The sequence below is a fragment of the Solenopsis invicta genome, chromosome 8, assembly GCF_016802725.1.
Source record: "Solenopsis invicta isolate M01_SB chromosome 8, UNIL_Sinv_3.0, whole genome shotgun sequence".
Lineage (NCBI taxonomy): Eukaryota > Metazoa > Arthropoda > Insecta > Hymenoptera > Formicidae > Solenopsis > Solenopsis invicta.
Window position 1 is genome coordinate 7,857,400 of NC_052671.1, and position 19,511 is coordinate 7,876,910.

General features: G+C 39.3%; 1 protein-coding gene across 4 annotated transcripts in view; it reads left to right on the forward strand.

The window, feature by feature from the left end:
* Window positions 1-19,511, forward strand: part of LOC105207977 — a 108,482-nt gene that overhangs the window by 87,837 nt on the left and 1,134 nt on the right. For 3 of the 4 annotated variants that reach the window (XM_011177682.3, XM_011177683.3, XM_011177684.3), the window contains 10 exons: window positions 852-2,306; window positions 13,027-14,990; window positions 15,608-15,819; window positions 16,949-17,213; window positions 17,750-17,971; window positions 18,049-18,198; window positions 18,265-18,372; window positions 18,502-18,654; window positions 18,728-18,844; window positions 19,326-19,427. In XM_011177682.3, the coding sequence (XP_011175984.1) occupies window positions 852-2,306; window positions 13,027-14,990; window positions 15,608-15,819; window positions 16,949-17,213; window positions 17,750-17,971; window positions 18,049-18,198; window positions 18,265-18,372; window positions 18,502-18,654; window positions 18,728-18,844; window positions 19,326-19,427 (4,748 nt within the window). The remainder of the gene's footprint in view (window positions 1-851; window positions 2,307-13,026; window positions 14,991-15,607; window positions 15,820-16,948; window positions 17,214-17,749; window positions 17,972-18,048; window positions 18,199-18,264; window positions 18,373-18,501; window positions 18,655-18,727; window positions 18,845-19,325; window positions 19,428-19,511) is intronic. The other variant, XM_039452344.1, reaches the window with a different exon arrangement.

Sequence of the window (19,511 nt, forward strand, 5' to 3'; positions counted from 1 at the left end):
ATCTATTGATAACACAAGTACAAAAAGTTTATTTCGTTAGGAAGTTCATATATAGGTACCCTATTTTAATCTATCATTCTTTTAATTTTTTGTAGATCAAATAAAAAATGTGTTAAATTAAATTATACTAAAGTTACCTGGTTTAAAGGGGGAGAATTGATGAAAAAAATCGGTTTTTCAGTTTACACCCAGAGAAAAATTTCTTCGAATAGAAAAAACTTGGTTTGAATAAAAAAAATTTGGACATTGCTAAACATTAAATAAAATTTTTTTAATTTGAAGAAATTTTTTAATTGTTTTTTTTATTAGAATTAAAGAAATGGTTGTGCAACGCAAATCCTTTTTTAAATGAAAAAAATATTTAAATATGGACCAATTAAATTATTTCTTACATTTCTGTTAGTATTATATTTGAATTCAAAAATTATTTACATTAAACTAATAATTTGAATAAATAATTTATTTACTTTAATAAAGGCTAACATTATTTTTTTTAATAAAAAAAAATTTTTTTGAAAGCAAACAATTTCATCAATTTAAACATAACTTTTTTCTGGGTGAAAATTGTCATTTTTTTTAATAGTTATTTATATTATATGATTTTATTTTTATATACAATAATATATAATTTCTTTGATAATGATATATTAATTGTGCAAAATAGGATAAATTGTAAATCTTAAAAGATCAAGTATAATTTCTCTGACATCCATAGTAGAAACCGAAATCATCGTCGTTGGAAATTTCATTATTCGTTCGATCTAGAGATCTAGGTCGGCGTAACAAGTCGAGTCGAAAAGATTGCGGAACGATTTGCTCTCGCGAGTACAACGGTTAAACCTATTTGTTAGGCGTGCTGAGGACCGCTACCGACGATCCGTACGACCAGATGCGACGGAACCGGCTGGTAGAGCCGAGATCGCGGGCGCGCAGCATCTCGCCGCATCGGCCGTCCTCGCAGCGAGATTCCAGGAGCCAAAGCATGGTCTCGCGGACCCTCGTGAAGGAACGGAAGGGCTTGTCCGAAGGTACGTCGTTGCCGGCGTCCAGATCCGAATGGTTTGACAAGGAACCGAGCACGGTCGTGAGGTACGACGATCGCAAATCGCGACCCAGTTTTACCAATGGTGGTGGCGCGTCTTCGGACGAGTGGATGCTGGACGAGACTCCGGAGAATCATTCGCGAATTCATTCCACCGCGACGACGTCGGCCAGATTGATTCACGTCTCGAAGAAGCCAACAAGGGAGGCGAATCAGAGGAGGATCAGCCAGGACGACTGGAAGAACGGACCAGCAACGCCAATTAGCGCGGACTCGCGGAAAAGTATCCTCGAGTGCGACGTGAATCCGTATCTGTTACTGAAGAAGCAGAGGGACGAGGACGATCTGAGCGACGATCTGTCGGACAACGCGCTGGAGCAGGACGATCTCCGAACACGGTCGTCCAGCTTGTTCGATTCGTCGAAAGTGAAGTCGATCGAGAGGATACCGAATAGGAGTGCCGTAGCGGCGATAGGAGGTCAGCGGATCAGAGTGTTCAACGAGAGGCCCAGAGAGATATCGGACGACGATGACGACTTGCCACCGCCGGTCACCAGGATCCCGATACCGAAGGTATCGCCAAAGAGACCGCCGAGACGATTGAAGGAGGCCCGGCAGACGCTGAAGAGCATCCTGAAGCGCGGCCGAGTGATCGAGAGCAAGAGAAAGAACGTGCTCTTCAACGTCGACAACGTGATATTCGCGCCCGAGAAGCCGTCCGAGGCGACACGGCTCTCGTGGAGCAGGATCGGCCGAATCGCCAATTGTGGCAAGGAACAGCGGGACAATAACCCTGAGCAGCTCAAAGAGGAGGAGACGGAGGCGCCAATCGTGCCGCAGGAGCAACAGGAGAAGCATAACTTCATCACGATTCCAAACATCAGGGACCCAAAGGTGGACAGAGTCAAGTACAAGGAGCCGAAAATCGTGCCGGAAGTAAAGAAAATTGTGCCACCTGGTCCCGACAGGATCAAGATAGACAAGTTCGTTCCATCCAGGAAGTTGGATCGTTCCGCTGCGTTCAAGAAGCAAGAAGACAAGATCGGTAGCGAGTTGCGATCTTCGCTCGACAACTCGCTAGCCCCCTCGAAGATCGGCGTTCCCACAGAGCAGAAGAGGATATTACCGGAGGAGAGGAGATTGCCGGATGGAAGAACCGTCAGGCTCGAGGACGAGACGGAGCTGGAGATCGAGATTGAGGAGCTGAAGGATCGGCTGCCGGGTATCGCCGTTGACGAGAAGGATCTAATCCTAAAGTCCGAAGGTAAGATATTCTTCTTATTATGAAATCCTTAAATCAATCGCATGCGTAACTGACTTATTGAAGTTTTACATTTTAGTCACAAGTTCAGATTAACAAACTTTCGTTAACATTATTCTGTCATTCTATCTGTGAATTATGTATTCTATACCGAACATTTTTGAGAAAAATAGAAACACTTTCCATATTCTAAAAATAAAATTTTGATCGGTCTTAAAAATTATAAAATTATGAATATTCATAATAATATTAGAACAAATATTTGACAAAAAATAATCTTACGTATAAGTCATTATTTTTTAACGAAAAGAAAACACAATCTGATTTTTTGTTTCTTTTCCTTTTTTTATTTTTTGGTGTACTTGTTCATACTTTATTGTTTGACACGCTATGGAGTATATTATAAATTATTTATTTATATAAATTGATTTATTAAAGCTAATATATTAAAAATTTTTATCAATATAATTTATTTATTCTATTTATGAATCATGTATTTTATACTGAAAAATTAAATTTGAGAAGAATAGAGAAATGTGCTTTCACAAAATTTATAACATTCTTGTACAAGTACTTGACAAAAATAATTTCATATGCATTTTGACAAAGAGAAAACACAATCTAATGTTTTTTTTTTAATCTTTTAACGTATCGAAAATTTTTGTTATGCTTTTCATGCAATGGAATGCAACATAAACATTTATTTATATATCTTATCTATTTATAAAAATTATATACATTAGCTATAATTTTTATGAGTTGTTTCATGGAATAGCAATTCAAACACGTATCATTTCTTCGATTAGCGGCATTCGTCACGGTTGATACTACATCGCCCTTTATTTATTTTCACGTATTAGCTATAATCTTCCGACAGTCTATACAAGATCATATATTAACGATAAACGCGTTTCACGGTGATGCTCCCGGACATATAATCCATTTCTCGAAATATTAGTGTAAAATTTTATAATGACATAACTCTTATCTCAGGGCCGCATTAGTAGCTATTAATAATATAGAAGTAAATTAATGATTCTCTCTTTCTGCGGTGATAACTATAACCGGTCGGTGTATGATTTCTGACGGGGGCCGGTTCGCCCCGGAGGGACGGTACGCGTACCGTCGTCTAAGGGTTAATCTCGCATGCGGAAATTAGCGGGCTAAAAGCGCAGCGTGGTTGTTTCATATCGCGGATAGGGGATCTGCGAGCATCGGTAATTTTGCACCGGTTCATCAGCGCTTATCGTCGCGGTCACGAGCCTCCTCTCCTCCGGCCATTATGCTAATACACGCGTGATTAATGGACCATTGTGGTTGACACGACTTATCAGGCTGTCCCTGAACTTTCGAAAAAAAAAAGTTACGCATTCAAGGATAACGTGCTCGCGCACGCTTCTTTTAACTGTGTACAGTTGAGGTTTCTCGAGGGTTTTAAAAATCGGCAAATTCTCTACGATTTGCGAAACCGGCGACGCGATTTTTTCTTTCGATGAAATTCAGGTAAAAATGCGCAAGGTAAAAATGCGCACAATGTGTACAATGAACATAGAAGGTTTTCTCCTTTTTTTCGCATAAATAATTATCGTTTATTGCATAAGTGGTCGTGAATGTTTATCGCGCGCAAAGTTTGGCAAGCTAACACGAATTAATGCTGGATATTGGCTGGAAGGCGCGACTGAAATCTGCGGATAACCGTCCTTAAGACCGTTTTACCGATGACAAGGGGAGAAAGGTTAGCAGATCCTGACGTCCCTGAGTCTTATCCTCGGGCTGTTAAAAGAGTCGCCTAAAGGAGACTCGTGAGTCGTGTCTGGAGCATTCGAAAGTGTATAAGGTCAGGGTTAGCTGGCATCAAGCTGACAAATTATCCTGACTACTTTAAATATACAATCTGGTTCTAATAATGTTACATATTTTTAAAAATACTGTATCTTCTTAGATGTAAAAAGATGTCTTCTTTAAACGTCAAGATATGCGAATATTTACTTACTAAGTCGATCATAAAATTTTTATTGACTTATTTTTCGTCCGTCTGCGTCGCAGGTAGCAATTTCAATTTTATCCATTTATAATATAAAAAATCGAAATGTCTTAACCGATTAATTAATGACCGATAAGGCGTTTCGATTATTTATACTGTGTCCTCACACATCGATCAAAGTTTTCTATTAATATAATTTATTATTTATATTTTTCTACAAAGGAGAACTTTTTGCCACCCATTGTAATGGTGACGCGGTATACCGACTCTTTCAGCTTTCTCGCACGAGGACGTTAAATTGAGTGTTTATAATTTTGGCAAGGATATATTTTAAATTATTTTAACAAAAACGATATTGTCGCGTACTTATCGCGAGCGATACTCCATAACGGAATTGTGCAGTGGGCTCGCGTTTCTCGAGCACTCGTGATGAAATGAGAGAGACAGAGAGAGAGAGAGAGAGAGAGAGAGAGAGAGAGAGAGAGAGAGAGAGAGAGAGAGAGAGAGAGAGAGGTCGCGAAAGTGGACGCGTGGGAAAGATACGAAACGATCGGGGACAATGCGAACCGCGGTTGTCTGCCTTATACGGAACGACATGTACATATTTATCGGCACATCGGTGGCGGCTCGGCATATCGTAAACGCCTCGAGAGAGGAGGAGGAATAGTTACATACTAATTCGATCGACGACGATCCGACTCGATCCCGTCGTCTATTTTTTTTTTTAAGGGGGGAAAGGAGGAGATGCGCGTATTTCCCGGTTATGATCGGTATAAACACGATCTCGCTGATCGTATCGAGCGCGCTCGCACGTGCTTCCGATAACAAAGTGCCTCACGTAGCGCCGGTTTGCTGCGAGACTACCGCGATATGCGAATTCCGGAGCCGCGGAAGTTCGCGATTGAAAATATAATTTTGTGAAAGTCTTAGTGGCTTCCGACTGAGTATGGAATAATTTCCATCGGCAATTTCTTTCGCCACTTCAAGATACATGTTGTTTTATTGTTGTTAAGATTATATCAATTTTGCTCGAATAAACGGAAAAAACTTAAATAGCGCTAATTAACAAAAAGCGATTAGAATATGATAATACAATTATAATAAAAGTTGTTATTATCATGGCGGTAAGATTTGCGAATTTGAATTCCGAATCAAAGATTCAAGTTTAAATACACTCAGAACATATCAGATTTTTAATTGATCACCATTTCTTGAAAGGTAATGACAAACCTGAGAATACTTTTGCCAAGACAGTTACCATGCAACAAGTGAAGACCACACTGAGAAAAAAGTTATAGTGATTTACAACCATACAAACTTTATAGTTATTGCAACTAAATTAAAAGAACTGATGAAAAATAGTTGTAATATACTATATAATATAGTACATACTATATAATATATCTAGTAATATATAATATATTACAAATATAATTATCTTTCAACTATTTTTTATTAGCTCTCTTAATCATTAACTTCGTTGCAATAACTATAGTATAGTTCACTTAACTATATATTATAATTCTATTAACAAAACTTGTATGATTGTTCCCTTATAATTGCCACTATAAATTTTTTTTCTCTCATTGTCAGTGCATGATCTTCAATTATGAAGGGAATTGATTTGACAGAGAGATTATTATTATAATTATATATGTAATAATTTATTATGATTATTATATAATTATTATATTTTAATTGTTTTCTTGTTATTTAGAATTTTCTGTTATTGTTGTTATTACATATTAGAATATAAATATATTTTTTTTGTTTTTTGGAAAAAAAGAAAATACTTTATCATTAAAAAAAAAAAAGAAAATAAAAAAAATTTTTGAAACTTGGTTTGCGAATTGACTTTTCACGTTGCTACCTCGCGCAATTAGATTTTTCTCGCAAAGGACTCGGAACCAGATTTGACGTTTACGACGTGACGAGCGGATTCGAGAATGTAGAGCTCGCAGTGCAGATTGAGTCTGCACGCGGACACGAGATAAGACGTGACGGGAAAAAAGTCGTGCGAATTAACTCGGGTGATTGGCAGTAACGTCGGAGCGCTGAAATGTGCCGCGCCGGCCGATTTGTATGCGGCTCGTTTGAGTGCCGGTCCCTAAAGGAAAAAAAACATCTGTGAGTTACGTGAATCCGTTCTATTAATAGAACGAGCGTGGCGTTAACGACTCCGCCGCGTACAACTTCTCTTCACGTGTACGTCATATTAATTAATATCGCGATTAATTGACATTCCGCGCGCGCGATCTTCGCTTGCCGTCATAATTCACGTTCACTGTTATTAATCAGCAGTTGTAATAGTAGTAATACAGCAAAGTATTGTACGTGTTACGGTGCAATAGTGATTGTACGATACTGCTGTACATAATGATCGTGCCGATGCACTTTTTGGAGCCTGATGTTATTTGCTCGCGATACGTCGAGTGATCGAGACGAGTTAACATGTAGCTCAGCAGTTATGCTTCAATAATCGAGCACGGCAGTAAAGTTCGTGAGATAGCTGACAGTTTCTCTTGGAGAGACGTTAAGAGTCGTTCCTGTCTTAGAATGAGACTACAGCCCCGTTGCACCAGCGTCGGCTGACGTTGATCTCGATTAACTGAACGTCTCCTTTAGCCAACCAGTAACGTCGAGTAATTTATGCGCATCTTCGGAAAATTGAGTTCAAAAAAAGCGACTCCTCTGTGCAAGAAACAACGTGACGTTGTAATTAAATATAATTGTTTATACAATCTTTTCTGACAATCGCCCTTTGCAGTTAAATTCGTAATTAGAAAATTTATATAACTCCACTTTCTTTTAAAATATTATGTAATTTATTCCGTCATAGAGAAATAAAAATGAAACTTGATTTGCACAAAACACGTTGTAAATGTTAAATTATTTTTGAAAATTTTTTTTCTTTTATATTTTACGTTTGCTTCGACCTCAATAAGTGCTCGTGAATATTTGTGCTTACGGCACAATGTGCACGTATAACGGAGAATTTAAACAGATCGCCTACTATGATTTCCGGTGATCGTGTTTCCGGTGTAAATGCACTTTGCGACAACACGTTAGATAACTGCGGGCGAGCGACCGAGACGCCTCGTAAGCGCGACGCGCGCACTGAGGTTTCCGCTCCTCTTCGCATCCGCTTTGTTATTTATCTCTTTCATACTAATACAAATCATTAATCTTACGAAGAAAATCGTTAAGTGCATCGCTTTTGAAAATAATAATTTATCAGTCATGACAATTTTACAGTTAGTTATTTAAAATGCAAATTATAAGCCTTTTTTAAAATACTAAATGTTTTAATTAAAAGATTTTAAGATAATTTTAAATAAAACCAATTTTTCTTTGTTTTAAAATTTTTAATCGCATTTAAGCAATCAAATGTGAGTATCGGCTTCACGTCTCTTTTTTTAGGACGCACGTCATATCTCAAAAAAAAGAAGAAAAAAACATTTTCAACAATATAATATAGAATATTCTATAGTATTCAATTCATTTATTGGTTTAAAATCTGTGTAATTTTTCGTTTACTCCTATTAAGTAACATTGCATTTTATAATATTTATTTGCAAATTTGATTGGAAAGTAACATTACCAATTCAAAATTTTTACAATATACTAATAAAACTCTAATAAATATTCGTGCAAAACTTCATTTAGATCTCCTTACTTGTTTAAAAGTTATTTATTTGAAACCGTAGTCAAGTATAGTAATTTTCGCTGCAACAACTATTGTAAATCAACTTTTTCTATTGTTTTTTTTTTCTTTGCAGTTTGAAGGCCAAAATTCGGACATTTGCGACCAAAATTTTTTGCTGTTGATTAGACAAAAAAAATAAACTTTTACAAGTCTTCAGTTTTTAAATTTCGATAACTTTGAGCTCGTATTGCATAGCCAAAACATCCTTAAAGACGGTCATTGTTATTCGGCGTGTATAATTCTCTTAAGGGATTTTAAAGACAGGATATCTCCGTTCTTTGTTTTGCACACAATCTATCTCTGTTCTTCCTTCACGGCGCGTCTTAATTAGTTACTTCCAGTCTACTTTCTAAGCTCAGACACGAGCGAGCGCGGCGTGTTCGAATTATAAAATCTAAACGCCGATTTCTTTTCCCAAGCAAGAATCTTTTTACGCTCGTTTCTCCTCCCCGCGCCGGCGGACGAACGAACGAGCGCTCTTCGTGCAAGTGCATTCGATGCATATCGCGGATTATTTTTCGTTCAGTTTCACGTTTTGTTATTGCGCGTACGGTAATTCAGTAGTAATGTAATAACTCAATGACGATGATTTACACGGGATTGCTTTCGCCACGCTCTTTCCACTTAAAAAATTAATAACCGCAGCCCATCTTCCCGTAATTAAATTGAGGCGTGGCTGTTGCGCTATTTGGATCATATTTGAATATTCAAATTAAAATTCTTAATTGCTATTTCAGTACTGTTAATTAACGATTTAAATAAAGTTTCCAGCATGATTTTTTTTTTTTTTTTATATATATATATTACAACGATCCATTAGAAAAATATAAAAATGGAATGAATCAGAAAAAGTCTATTATTATAATATATACTATATTTCGTATCGTAATTTGGTTAATACGCGCCTTTTTTATATAAGCTTCTGATGCAATATATTTAAATGTAAGTAATGAAAAATAAATAAAAAGAAAAGATTAAACGTAAAGTTAAATAAAATGAAATTAAAAAATAAATATAAAAGATTGAACGTAAAAGTGAACAAAGTGGAAACGCGTGGAAAAGATTTTCTTCGATACGTGCTCGAAGGATTTCAGAGATCCTATCGATCATGCATAAGCATAGACCGCGTCAGCCACGTGCTGCGCTTGTAATGGATGCACCTGATCGTATGTACAGCTCGTGGGGAACCTTGACTGTTTCGCGCCGTCGTTGTTTACCCACAGGCCTCATAAATCATCGGTTCGTTCCCTTGATCCGCTCGCGCGCATGGTCCAGTACCATGTAATTATATGCTTTTTAGAGATCTCTCACGTTTTCACTCGTTCGCGCCGACGCGACGCGGCGCGCTCGGCGAGGTGGCTCGATAAAACCTTTTTCACACCGTGGCGATTCACGGTCCCCGTACATCATCAGCGGTCTTCTTCGTTTTGTACGCGGTGGCGTAAATCCTCGTGCGAACGAGGGACCTCGTCGTCGTTCATCGTTTATCTCGTTTCTTTTCTTTCTAGAAGACTGGGTCTCGTTGTCTAGAATGTTTCAGAACGATTTTCTTTTAAGCTTTTCTTCTCTCTCTCTCTCTCTCTTTGTTTGCCACTTCTTTTTTCTCGATCCATTGTTTACATTTCCTACACGTGATGTACAAGCACGTTCTTTTTGCGTCCGCCTTATTTGCCGGATAATTGTTTGAAACTCTCGGGAAAAGAGATGCGCGCGAACATTGGGTTTTTTTTCCCGTCTTTCAATAGCGTGTACTGTGAGCCAAGGAGTTTTAGATATCGTGCGACTATTGATCTATTGATATTAAACATTAGATCTTGGCCTTTTAATAAAAAGAGTGAGACCAAAATTTTGACTCGGTGAAATCGAAGGTTAATTCTTACATTATAATTTTTTGTTCCTCACTCTACATCGTGGGGCCATTCGTGTTTTACGCTTCTATTAAGGGATACGCCGTAATGAGATTGTCTTTAATCGTAATTTTAATTTCAATCTTCTAGGATACGATTAAAAAGTGAAATGGCAACAACAATTGGTGAAACTATGTAATTTTAGCACGTACTGCACCGATGTACGCAACGTGGGAAATTTTACTCGGACGCAATTGACCCCACGAAATAGAGCAAGGGTTAAGATCGGTAGGTTCCAATTTTAATTAATTTCAAAGCGGATTTTTAAATACGAAAGATCTAGAAAGATAATTTCTCTGAGCTGTCCAATATTTTTTTATACACATATTTTACGTCGCAGGACGACGGTTTCTTTTCTCCGCTGCGCTACTTCGCAATTGTCAGGCTTTTATGTATTAAAATCCGTTTTGAAATTAATTAAAATTTGGAATTTTTCTGGTCCTTTTTCTCTCCAGAACCAGAAACCGGATCGTCATAAAAATTAACTTATTTGTAACCTGCTCGTTGAGACCTTTAATGTGACACCCATTTTAACCCTCGATTTCACTTGTGAATTCAAATGGAGCACATAGTTTATTAGCATCACTCTTTTAAGTGTTATATCGCTTCTTTTATTTAATTATGTTTAAAATATTAGTATATGTACAATTTAAGATATGATAAACTAAAGGTGAGAGACAGGCGCACTTACCATTTTCGAAAGCATTTTGTGGGGCATCTGTGCTGGCGTCGAATTTAACGTCATGCTGATGCTCAACCTGAATTTCTCATCAAAGAAAGCTCATCAGTCGTGTTGCGGCACAATGCTTTGTTTCGTAAAACCTCGCACCAGCGGCAGTTCATCTTTTCTTTTGCGTGCACGGAGTTGATCCAAGTCATAAAGCCATAAACGAGGCGGATCGGCGATTTGCGCAATCGCTTTTGCGGCCGGATAATCGCACGCGTCTCAGAAATTCCTGGCGACTGCATAAAGTGGGGCAGCCGTGGAAAAACCGTTGAATTTTCTCGCGGCGAGAAATTTCTCGCTCGTTTACTCGCGAATCACCCAAAATCGGTGCACTTTCACCAATCACTATAGAAATGCGTACCAAAAGAAGCGCTCGATGATGGCTTTATATTAACTTTGCGCGTTCAGATTAGCGTTGAAATCTTAAAAACTTGAACAAAATATAATGCAGAACATTGAAATGAGGACATTCTTGCTTGAATGTAACTTGATAAGCAAGTCTTTCTTAATTCTCGATACAAATTCAAAGTTAAAATAGAAGATTCTAATTCTCTAAACAAAAGTGTGGATATCTTTCAAATTCTAATTTAAAGTAAATATACAAGTGATAAAAAAACAAATACGGTTACATCAAAACTACTTCAAATCGCTAAGAGTGTAAGCAAATTAGCACGTTAACTTCATTGGAATTTAACTTTGTTTCTCGCGTCTTATACCAGGATATATGCGATTGTTTTACTAGAAAGAATAAATTGAATGTACTTTCCTTCTGCGAATGCAATTACACATTATTATTATTATTATGAAGCGATACCACTATAAATCTGCTAAGAAGTAGCATAAACTTTCTCAGACGCGTCGGAGTAAATTTTGGTATCGAATCGCCGAACACACTTTTCACGGGTATCCGGTTCCAGCTTTATGTTTCACATCTGCGGTTTTCCTTCCGGTGCATTTTAGCGCTGCAAACGTTCTCTAGACTCGTGAACCGAACGGAAATTCTTGCGTTGCACAAAGGGAGAAGAAATGCCTCCATTTCATTAACGCAAAACGTAAAAAAAACGATAAAAGAAAATAAACCGCCGAGTACTCGAACGTAAAATTAAATTATGCAGATCGTTCGCTGTTTCATAATCCGAGTTCGAGAATTGTAGAGTGGTTACTACGAGCGCACTGGCTCGCTTTTATTCGTTTTCCTAGAGTGTCCTAGACAAATACTAAGATCTGCCAGATGCACCGAGAAAAAAAGTTTGTTGAAAAACTAAAGTATTAAGTCCGATACATACAACTGAATAGTGAGTTGGTTTAATTGAGTCTTGGTAAAAAATTTGAATGATTGACATGAATGAACCACCTTTTTTTTTGGTGCAACTAAATAACTGTCGAATCAACCCAATGTTTAGTTGATCGTATCGGATTAAATATTTTCTTTAATACATTTTTTCTCAGTGTAAGAAAGCCTTCATTTGAAATGATACGAATCGCACGTTGATTTTCGCATCGAGTGATACGTGATTATTATTGCTATTCAGATACTTTCGAGTCTTGCGATGGAAAATAGATTGATGTTTTTTCCTAATCAAGTCTGAAAAGGAGAACGGAAATATATTCTACTTAAAATAATTGGAAAATAATCCGAGTTATTGGTTCTAGCTGAATTAAATTCAATGCAATACTAATCTGAGTTTCTTAGGACCGCGCGTTTCTTAGGATACGTACGTTGTTATTATTGATTCAAGTGCCACACTGAGGGAAAAATTACTAAATTTTAATAAATATTTATTCGAATAGCATTAATGAAATATTTACTAAATGTAAATACATATTTATTATATTTAGTACAAGAACCACTAATTTAATTTTAGTATAAACTTTTTCTTATAGAGTAAATATTTATATGTACACCGTAAGTAAATATTTCATTAGGACGAATTAATATTTATTAAAAGGAATCTTTTCTCTCAGTATATTTACATAGATCCTCATCCATATATGTTGGCACATTCTACTTAATATTCTGCCTTTTTTTTACTTCTCGATTACGTTAAACTTAGGATGTCGCACGTCTTGAGTATACTCAAAGAATTATAATATAAAAATGCATGTATTAATCGCAACACGCTATATATTTTTTTTAATACTGCATGCATAGTTTTCGTGTGTAATCACCGGCTACGTTCAGCAAGAAAAGCAGCTTTACAACTGTTGTAAAATTTTTTTAGTACGATTTAAATCTTATAAATCTCGTGACAGTTGCAGAGCTGCTTTTTTTCTGCCGGGAGAGAACACAGCCATTAAAAGGCAAGTGTAAATATATTCATACATTGCGGAACTAAAATATCACATCGTCGTTATTCCCTTTAATTACCGGTTAATCCCTTCTCGATCGCTGTCTGCAGAGAACTCGAAAAAATCCTTCTTAACGCGGAGTCAAAGCGACCGGTCGTCCAGTAAACCGCAGATCTCGGCGGGTGACATCCTGTTCTCGGATACGATGCGCCTCAGTCTTAGCAAGAAGATGAAGGAGTCGTCGTCGTCATCGTCATCGTCGTTGTCGCCCACGTGCGCAGTTTTGCGCGAAGACATCGACGAGGAAAGTTCGTCGACGAGAAGAGACGAGTCGCGGCAGACCGAAGAGGAAACGGGCGGTGAGTTTAAGGAATCCGATCGCGAGATCGAGACCGGCAAGAACGTTGAGGAGATTCCCGAGAGGACCGCCGATAATGCCGAAAAGGAGGCTGAACCGCCGCCGGACGCGCGCAGCGATATTTCCGACGTGAGCAACGAGCATTTCCGTACGATGAGACCTACAAGCTGGTCTCCGCCGCCAGGCAGGCAGAGGCATCGCTTCAAGATCGGTGACTCTAGCGCGGATGAGAGTCCCGCCAACTCGATCAGGGATCATCGGCGGACGATCTCCTCGGCGTCGACGGCCTCGTGGAACTCGACGAGCTCCTACGGATCCTCGAAGATCGAGATCAACTCGCCCGAGAGCAACGTCTGCAAGATCACGGTGAGTCCGCGCGCGTCGCCGCTGGTGCATCGGCTGCAGATCGGGCCGGATTCCAGTGCGAAGGGCGCCAGGAGAACGTCCATCCTTATCAACGGCGATCAAAATGCAAACACGGAAGTGACGCCGGGTAACAAAGTGACTATAAGCGTCGGCGGAGAGGATAGCGTGTGCAATCCGACGGTGATCTCCGTAAACTCGGAGAATCCGCCGAAGGTCCAGAACTCCGTGGAGAATCGCACTCTGGTGATACTCCAGAATTACAAATCGAACATCGTGGTCGAGTCGGCGAATGACGATTCGCGTTCCAAGCAGATCAGGAAGGATGGTCACGTCATCGAAAACGGCGAGACGAATCTAAAGACGAACGGCGAAGTACCAATATCGTTCGGCGACAGTGCTTCCTCGTCGTGTCGTCAAGCGGAACAGCCGGCGACTTTCGAGAAGCAGAAGAGGCTGAACGTTGAGATAAAATCTTCCAACTCTAATCAGTCTTCGAGATTTTACACGTCGGATGAAAGAACGGCGCGGCCGGAGTCCAAGACGCGGTTCAAGGACGTCGAAAGTTCTCCCAAATTGCCCGGTTTGTCCAAGGAGGCTCTCATCTCCAAGCTGCTCGAAGATTCCCTTCGAAAGGCGCACGAGAACGGTGAAATCCTGGACGAGGACAGTGGCCAGGCCATCCTGAAGATTCTGAAGCAGAGCTTGCTGAAGAGCAAGGAGTACGAGAGCTCCGAGTCCACTCTGGAAGCAAATTACTCGCGCTCGTCCAGCCTGAACTCGGATGGCGACTTTATCTCGACGAACCTCTTCCTCGAGGAGAATCCGTACGAGGTGATCAAGGAACCGATCTACGAGGAGATACCGGACGAGCCGCCGCCGTTACCCCTGAGCCCGCCACCCACGGAGGATTACATCAAGGACAGAATCTACTTCGGCGATGTTGAATATTACAAGAAAGTCACGCCGAGCCAGTTTCTCGGTCCCTATTTGTCCGAGGAGGTTTTTAAGAAGTCCAACTCGGAGGAACTGACCGAGACCTACTTGTCCAAGAGTCCGGAAGACTTCTTCAAAAAAATGTCAACGTCGCCCGATGATGAGAATAACATCTCCACTAAGTTTGAATTGTTGAGTTTTCTCATGGATTCCAAGGATCGCGCGCGTCCCGCGGAAGAGGACGAAGATGAGGACGAAGACGAGGAGGACGACACCGAGGGAGACTTGGAGGCTCTGTACGAGCAGAAGGAGACCAGTCTGGGCGATCTCAGTTCCAAGAGTTCGCAGATCTCCAACGTGTCCGACAGCAGCGAAGAGTGCAACATTATCCTGACTAGCTCACCGGAGGCATTGAAGGTAAGTTCGAAGCTACTGATCAACGATAAAATTCATTTTTCTTTTTAATTATGTATTTTATCTAAATAATTTTATGATAATATAGCTGTTGAACAAGACAATTTAGGTTATAAGAATATCATATTTATATTTTTATTTCTAAATCTTTCTTAAAAACAAGAGTTTATCAAATAAATCAATCTAATAGAAAGCTCCTCTTTTGATTTGGATCAATAAAAAAGTTGAAAAATGCAGAGAGAATATACAATTTACGTTATAACGATTGACAAAGTTTTTTTTTGTAAAAGTTTTCAAATTAATTATACTTTTGGAGTTTATTTGTACATTGCGCTATTTCCTGGTCTGTGCACTCTGGTCCTGTTGTTATCGCTTAAAACAAAAATTTTCCTGTTAGGATAAATGATAAGTTGAGGATTGAAGCTAAGTACAGTACTTCGTATTCGTCATTGTTCATTAACTTAGATAATTTAAAAAGATAATACTTTTCTGTAAGATAAAGATAGAAGTAATATATACGTTCTAATAACTTAGATCAAGTTTCTGGCCGTTTCTTCATCTAGACAATTTTATAGATATCGGCAAACGGTGCTAGTCAATGACTCTTATTGTTTTCGCAGTCGAGAACGGTCGACATAGAGAGAACGGACAGCGGAGTTGGGTCTGAGAGCAGCCAAGCTAGTAGCACTCGTTGTGTCGCGAGACGCTGGAGGACGGGCAACGTCTCCTCCGGGCCGGGAAGTCTTCTCGGCGGAATGCCGCAGGTGATTTCCGGAGCTACGAAGCTGTGCGAGGACTGCGAGCAGCGACTGGACCCTCTGATAACAGACAGGTGAGCCCCACAGACTTGAAATATCGGCAATCGAGACCGTTATAGTATCGATGCGTTCGGATGCGATCCGGTGCTATAGATACGGGGAAATGTCTCTTGGTATCTTGATGGACACGTCGTTTTCACATTTTAGTCTCGCATCTTTATAGCTTCACGTCTCGTTTGAGTCGCCGGACGCGCAAATTGAATGCGAACGCACTGCGAGAGCGTCGTAAAACTCGTTCTTAATGTGTCCCGGCGTCCTAAATCGTACCGCTGTTATCAGCCGGATTCGCAGATGATAGCGCTCGATGATCCAGGGAGAGAAGAAGATGAAGAAGACATAACGGTCCGGAGTCCTAGAGCGTATCTTCCGTGGCCGCGCGGCCGAGTTTCGACCGTGAGAGATTCGGTTTGCCGCGAGTTCCGCGCCGGGATTCGCTCGATTCGCCTCTGAACTATAAATCCGAGAAACAAAGTGCCGTTCTGCGTCCCGGCCTCCCAGGAGTAATCCCGCGAATCGAGGAACGAATGCCGTTTCGTCACGGTCGCGGACTTTCCGCAGACGTGATCCACCTGCGCGTCCGTCGTCGTGGACGATCCGCGCCGATCCATCTCCTGTCCAATCGTGAGAAATCAATCGGGGGGGAAAATCGTCTCCTCTCGAATGAATAATCAGCGCATCGATTCGCGGAAACGCTCGCGGGAGGTCTCCGCGATTAATTATCCGCGTATCTACGTTCAGTTTTTATCAAGCGGAGAGCAAGGCTATTGAACGTGTTTAGAATTCGTTGACCCGAGAATTCGCCCGGCTAGATTACGCGACAAACGCTATACGCGGGAGACAGCAGTGGGCCACTTTCTCCCGCCACCGGTCTTGTTTGCCCGAGAGCGAAAGTGTCGTTATCGAAGAACGCGGTTGACGCTTGATGAATGGATAATGCAATATGCGTCTGGCAGGTTGCGACAGTCACTTTCATCCGCGTAGATTATACATACAAATTCGTATAGCAGAGCCGAGCGTTCGATCGCCTTCGCTTTCGTCTGACGTTAACAAAATCTCTTTCAATAGCGACTTCCTTGTATGTAACGCTCGTGTTTTTCGCGGCGTCGCACAAATATTTCTATTTCTGTGTGTTTTTTTTTCCAGCGGTGTGGTTTATGCGCCTTTCGTGTGCAGGAAGTGCTCGAAGAAGCGCGCGGAACGGAAAGAGATTATCACGGAAATCGTGGAAACCGAGCAGAAGTACGGCAGAGATCTACAGATCATACTCGAGGAGTTCCACCGGCCGATGCTGAGAGCGGGTCTTCTCACGTCGGAACAACTGTCGGCGATCTTTCTGAACGTCGAGGAGCTGCTCGAACACAATCTCGTTTTAGCCGAGAAACTGAAGGACAGCGTGGAACTCGCGCAGGTAAGGAAATCGTAAACGGGGAATATGTATTTCTATTCTATTGACTGCACGCTAGGTATTTCTAATCAGTCCTTATTTGAGACCATCTTAAGATGTTATAAATCAATCATAGGTCAGTATTCATAGTTAATTTAAGAATTAATTAGTTTAAGGCTTCAATTAACAAAAAAAAATTTTTTTTCGATTTTTTTTAAATTTTGCACTGGTGTAACTCTTTAAATCTAAAAATCGACTATCATAGAGCTATGTTAGCATCTTAACACTAGAAGGACTGGATTTGACGACCTTCTAGGTAGACAATTAAATAAAAATTCAACTAATATAATATAAAATTGAAAAATTTCTTTACCAAAATTAAAAACATGAGAAATAATGGAAAGCCACAAAAGGATATCAGGTGTAGAAGAAAATTGGCCACCTTGGTCTTTCTAGTGTCAAAACATTACCCCGGGTCTTGAAAGAATAGCTTATAAATATTGGTTTATTAACGTGTTTGAAAGTTTACGTTGTGATGCCTGATTTTCTCAATCGCATAGGTATCCGGGGACGAGGATCTCCTGACGGTGGACGTGGGCAAGATCTTCCTCGAGTCGGAAAGGATGCTCCACGCTTTCGAGAGTTACTGCACGCGTCAAGGCGGGGCCAGTCTGTTACTACAAAATTTGGAGAAGGAGAAGGAACTTCTTCGTATCTTCCTCAGGGTTTCTCAAATGGAGAACACGGTTTTGCGAAGGATGAACCTGAACTCTTTTTTAATGGTAACTATTACTTCATTTCTTGTTGACGCAATTCTTTACCTAAGGACCAAATTATGTTATGCATCATTATTCTTAAGGTTCCTGTACAAAGAGTTACGAAGTATCCTCTGCTTCTGGCACGTTTGCTTAAAGCGACACCTTCTGTTCGACCTGACATCCAAGAAGCGAAAAAGAGACTTAAACAAGCTCAAACGAACATCGAGCTACATTTGGAACACATGAATGCTGTGAGTATATTTTGCGCTGTACGAATATAATACAAAATTGAAAATAAATGTGCGCTTAATTAATAGGAGGCAAAGGATGTTACGTCAACAAAATTATGGAGGAGAATATCGATTATCCAGAATGGCAGACGGTCCACCGGCGAGCAGGATATGGTGAATATCAAGCTGAGAAAGGTGTGTTATATAATTAAGTTTATTTTATATTTAATTTCAAAGTTATTAATTGTTTAAATCTTCAATTTTCTACTTGAGTCTTAATTATTTAATTTCTTACGTTATTGATATTTATAAAATTTTTATTAGATGGCCGTCGAGATCTTGGAATGGGCGCACGAAGAAGCTAGGTTTGTTCTCGAAGGACGTCTTCTGGTGGCGCAACCGACTGACAACAATTGGAGACGCGGTCGAACTGTCAAACTCGCCCCTGTTACTGCCATGCTTGTCACAAACGGCAAGGTAAATATACATCTTTAAAGATGTTTCGCGAAATACAATTTTTATGTATAATAAATGACATTTTTATTTTCAGCCGAATGCCGAGTATCCCGAATTTAACGACGACTCGCTCTTTCCAAAGCACATAGGTATCAAGGAAGCTACCCTACTTCTGGTCAAAGAGAAACTCGGGCGATATTCTTTACTACGAGTGAGTCACTTCATCATTTTATAATTTTTTTTTATATTACCTCGTAATGATATCGATCTTTATATTGCTTCATAATAATGCCAATTTTTCTTTAAAATCATCGATATCCAGTGTTACGTTTAATTTAAAATTAACTAGATAAAGATAAGGTAAATTACATGCAAATGTATTTTAGGTAGGCTAAAGATGATTTAATTTTAATTTATTTAGATAGTAGAATTATAAATGGTTTTATATAATTTTTAGATATATTGTTATATAGCAAAATAATTTAGAATATGAAAAAAATTATTCTTTTTTTATTTTTAAATCTTTATTTCTTAAAAAATTTTGTCAAATAATCTGACGAAAAATATTTCTGTTTGAATTTGAATCAATACGCAAAACAAAATCAAAGTTAATAAGCTGAAATTATTTTTTTTATCTAGATGATTATATTATTTTATATAGATAACAGCAAACACTGTTAATATCATTTCAGGAGCCATTGTACCTCGATAAATGCATAGTTTGTTGTGAAACGGATCTCGAAGATTATTTCGAAATACAGGAATTGTCTTCTAAAGAGACGTTTATATTTAAGGTAAGATATTAGCATAATTTTTTTTAAGTGCAAAGATGATGAAATAACGGGTTTTAATTGCGGAGAAAATTATCGACATCAGTA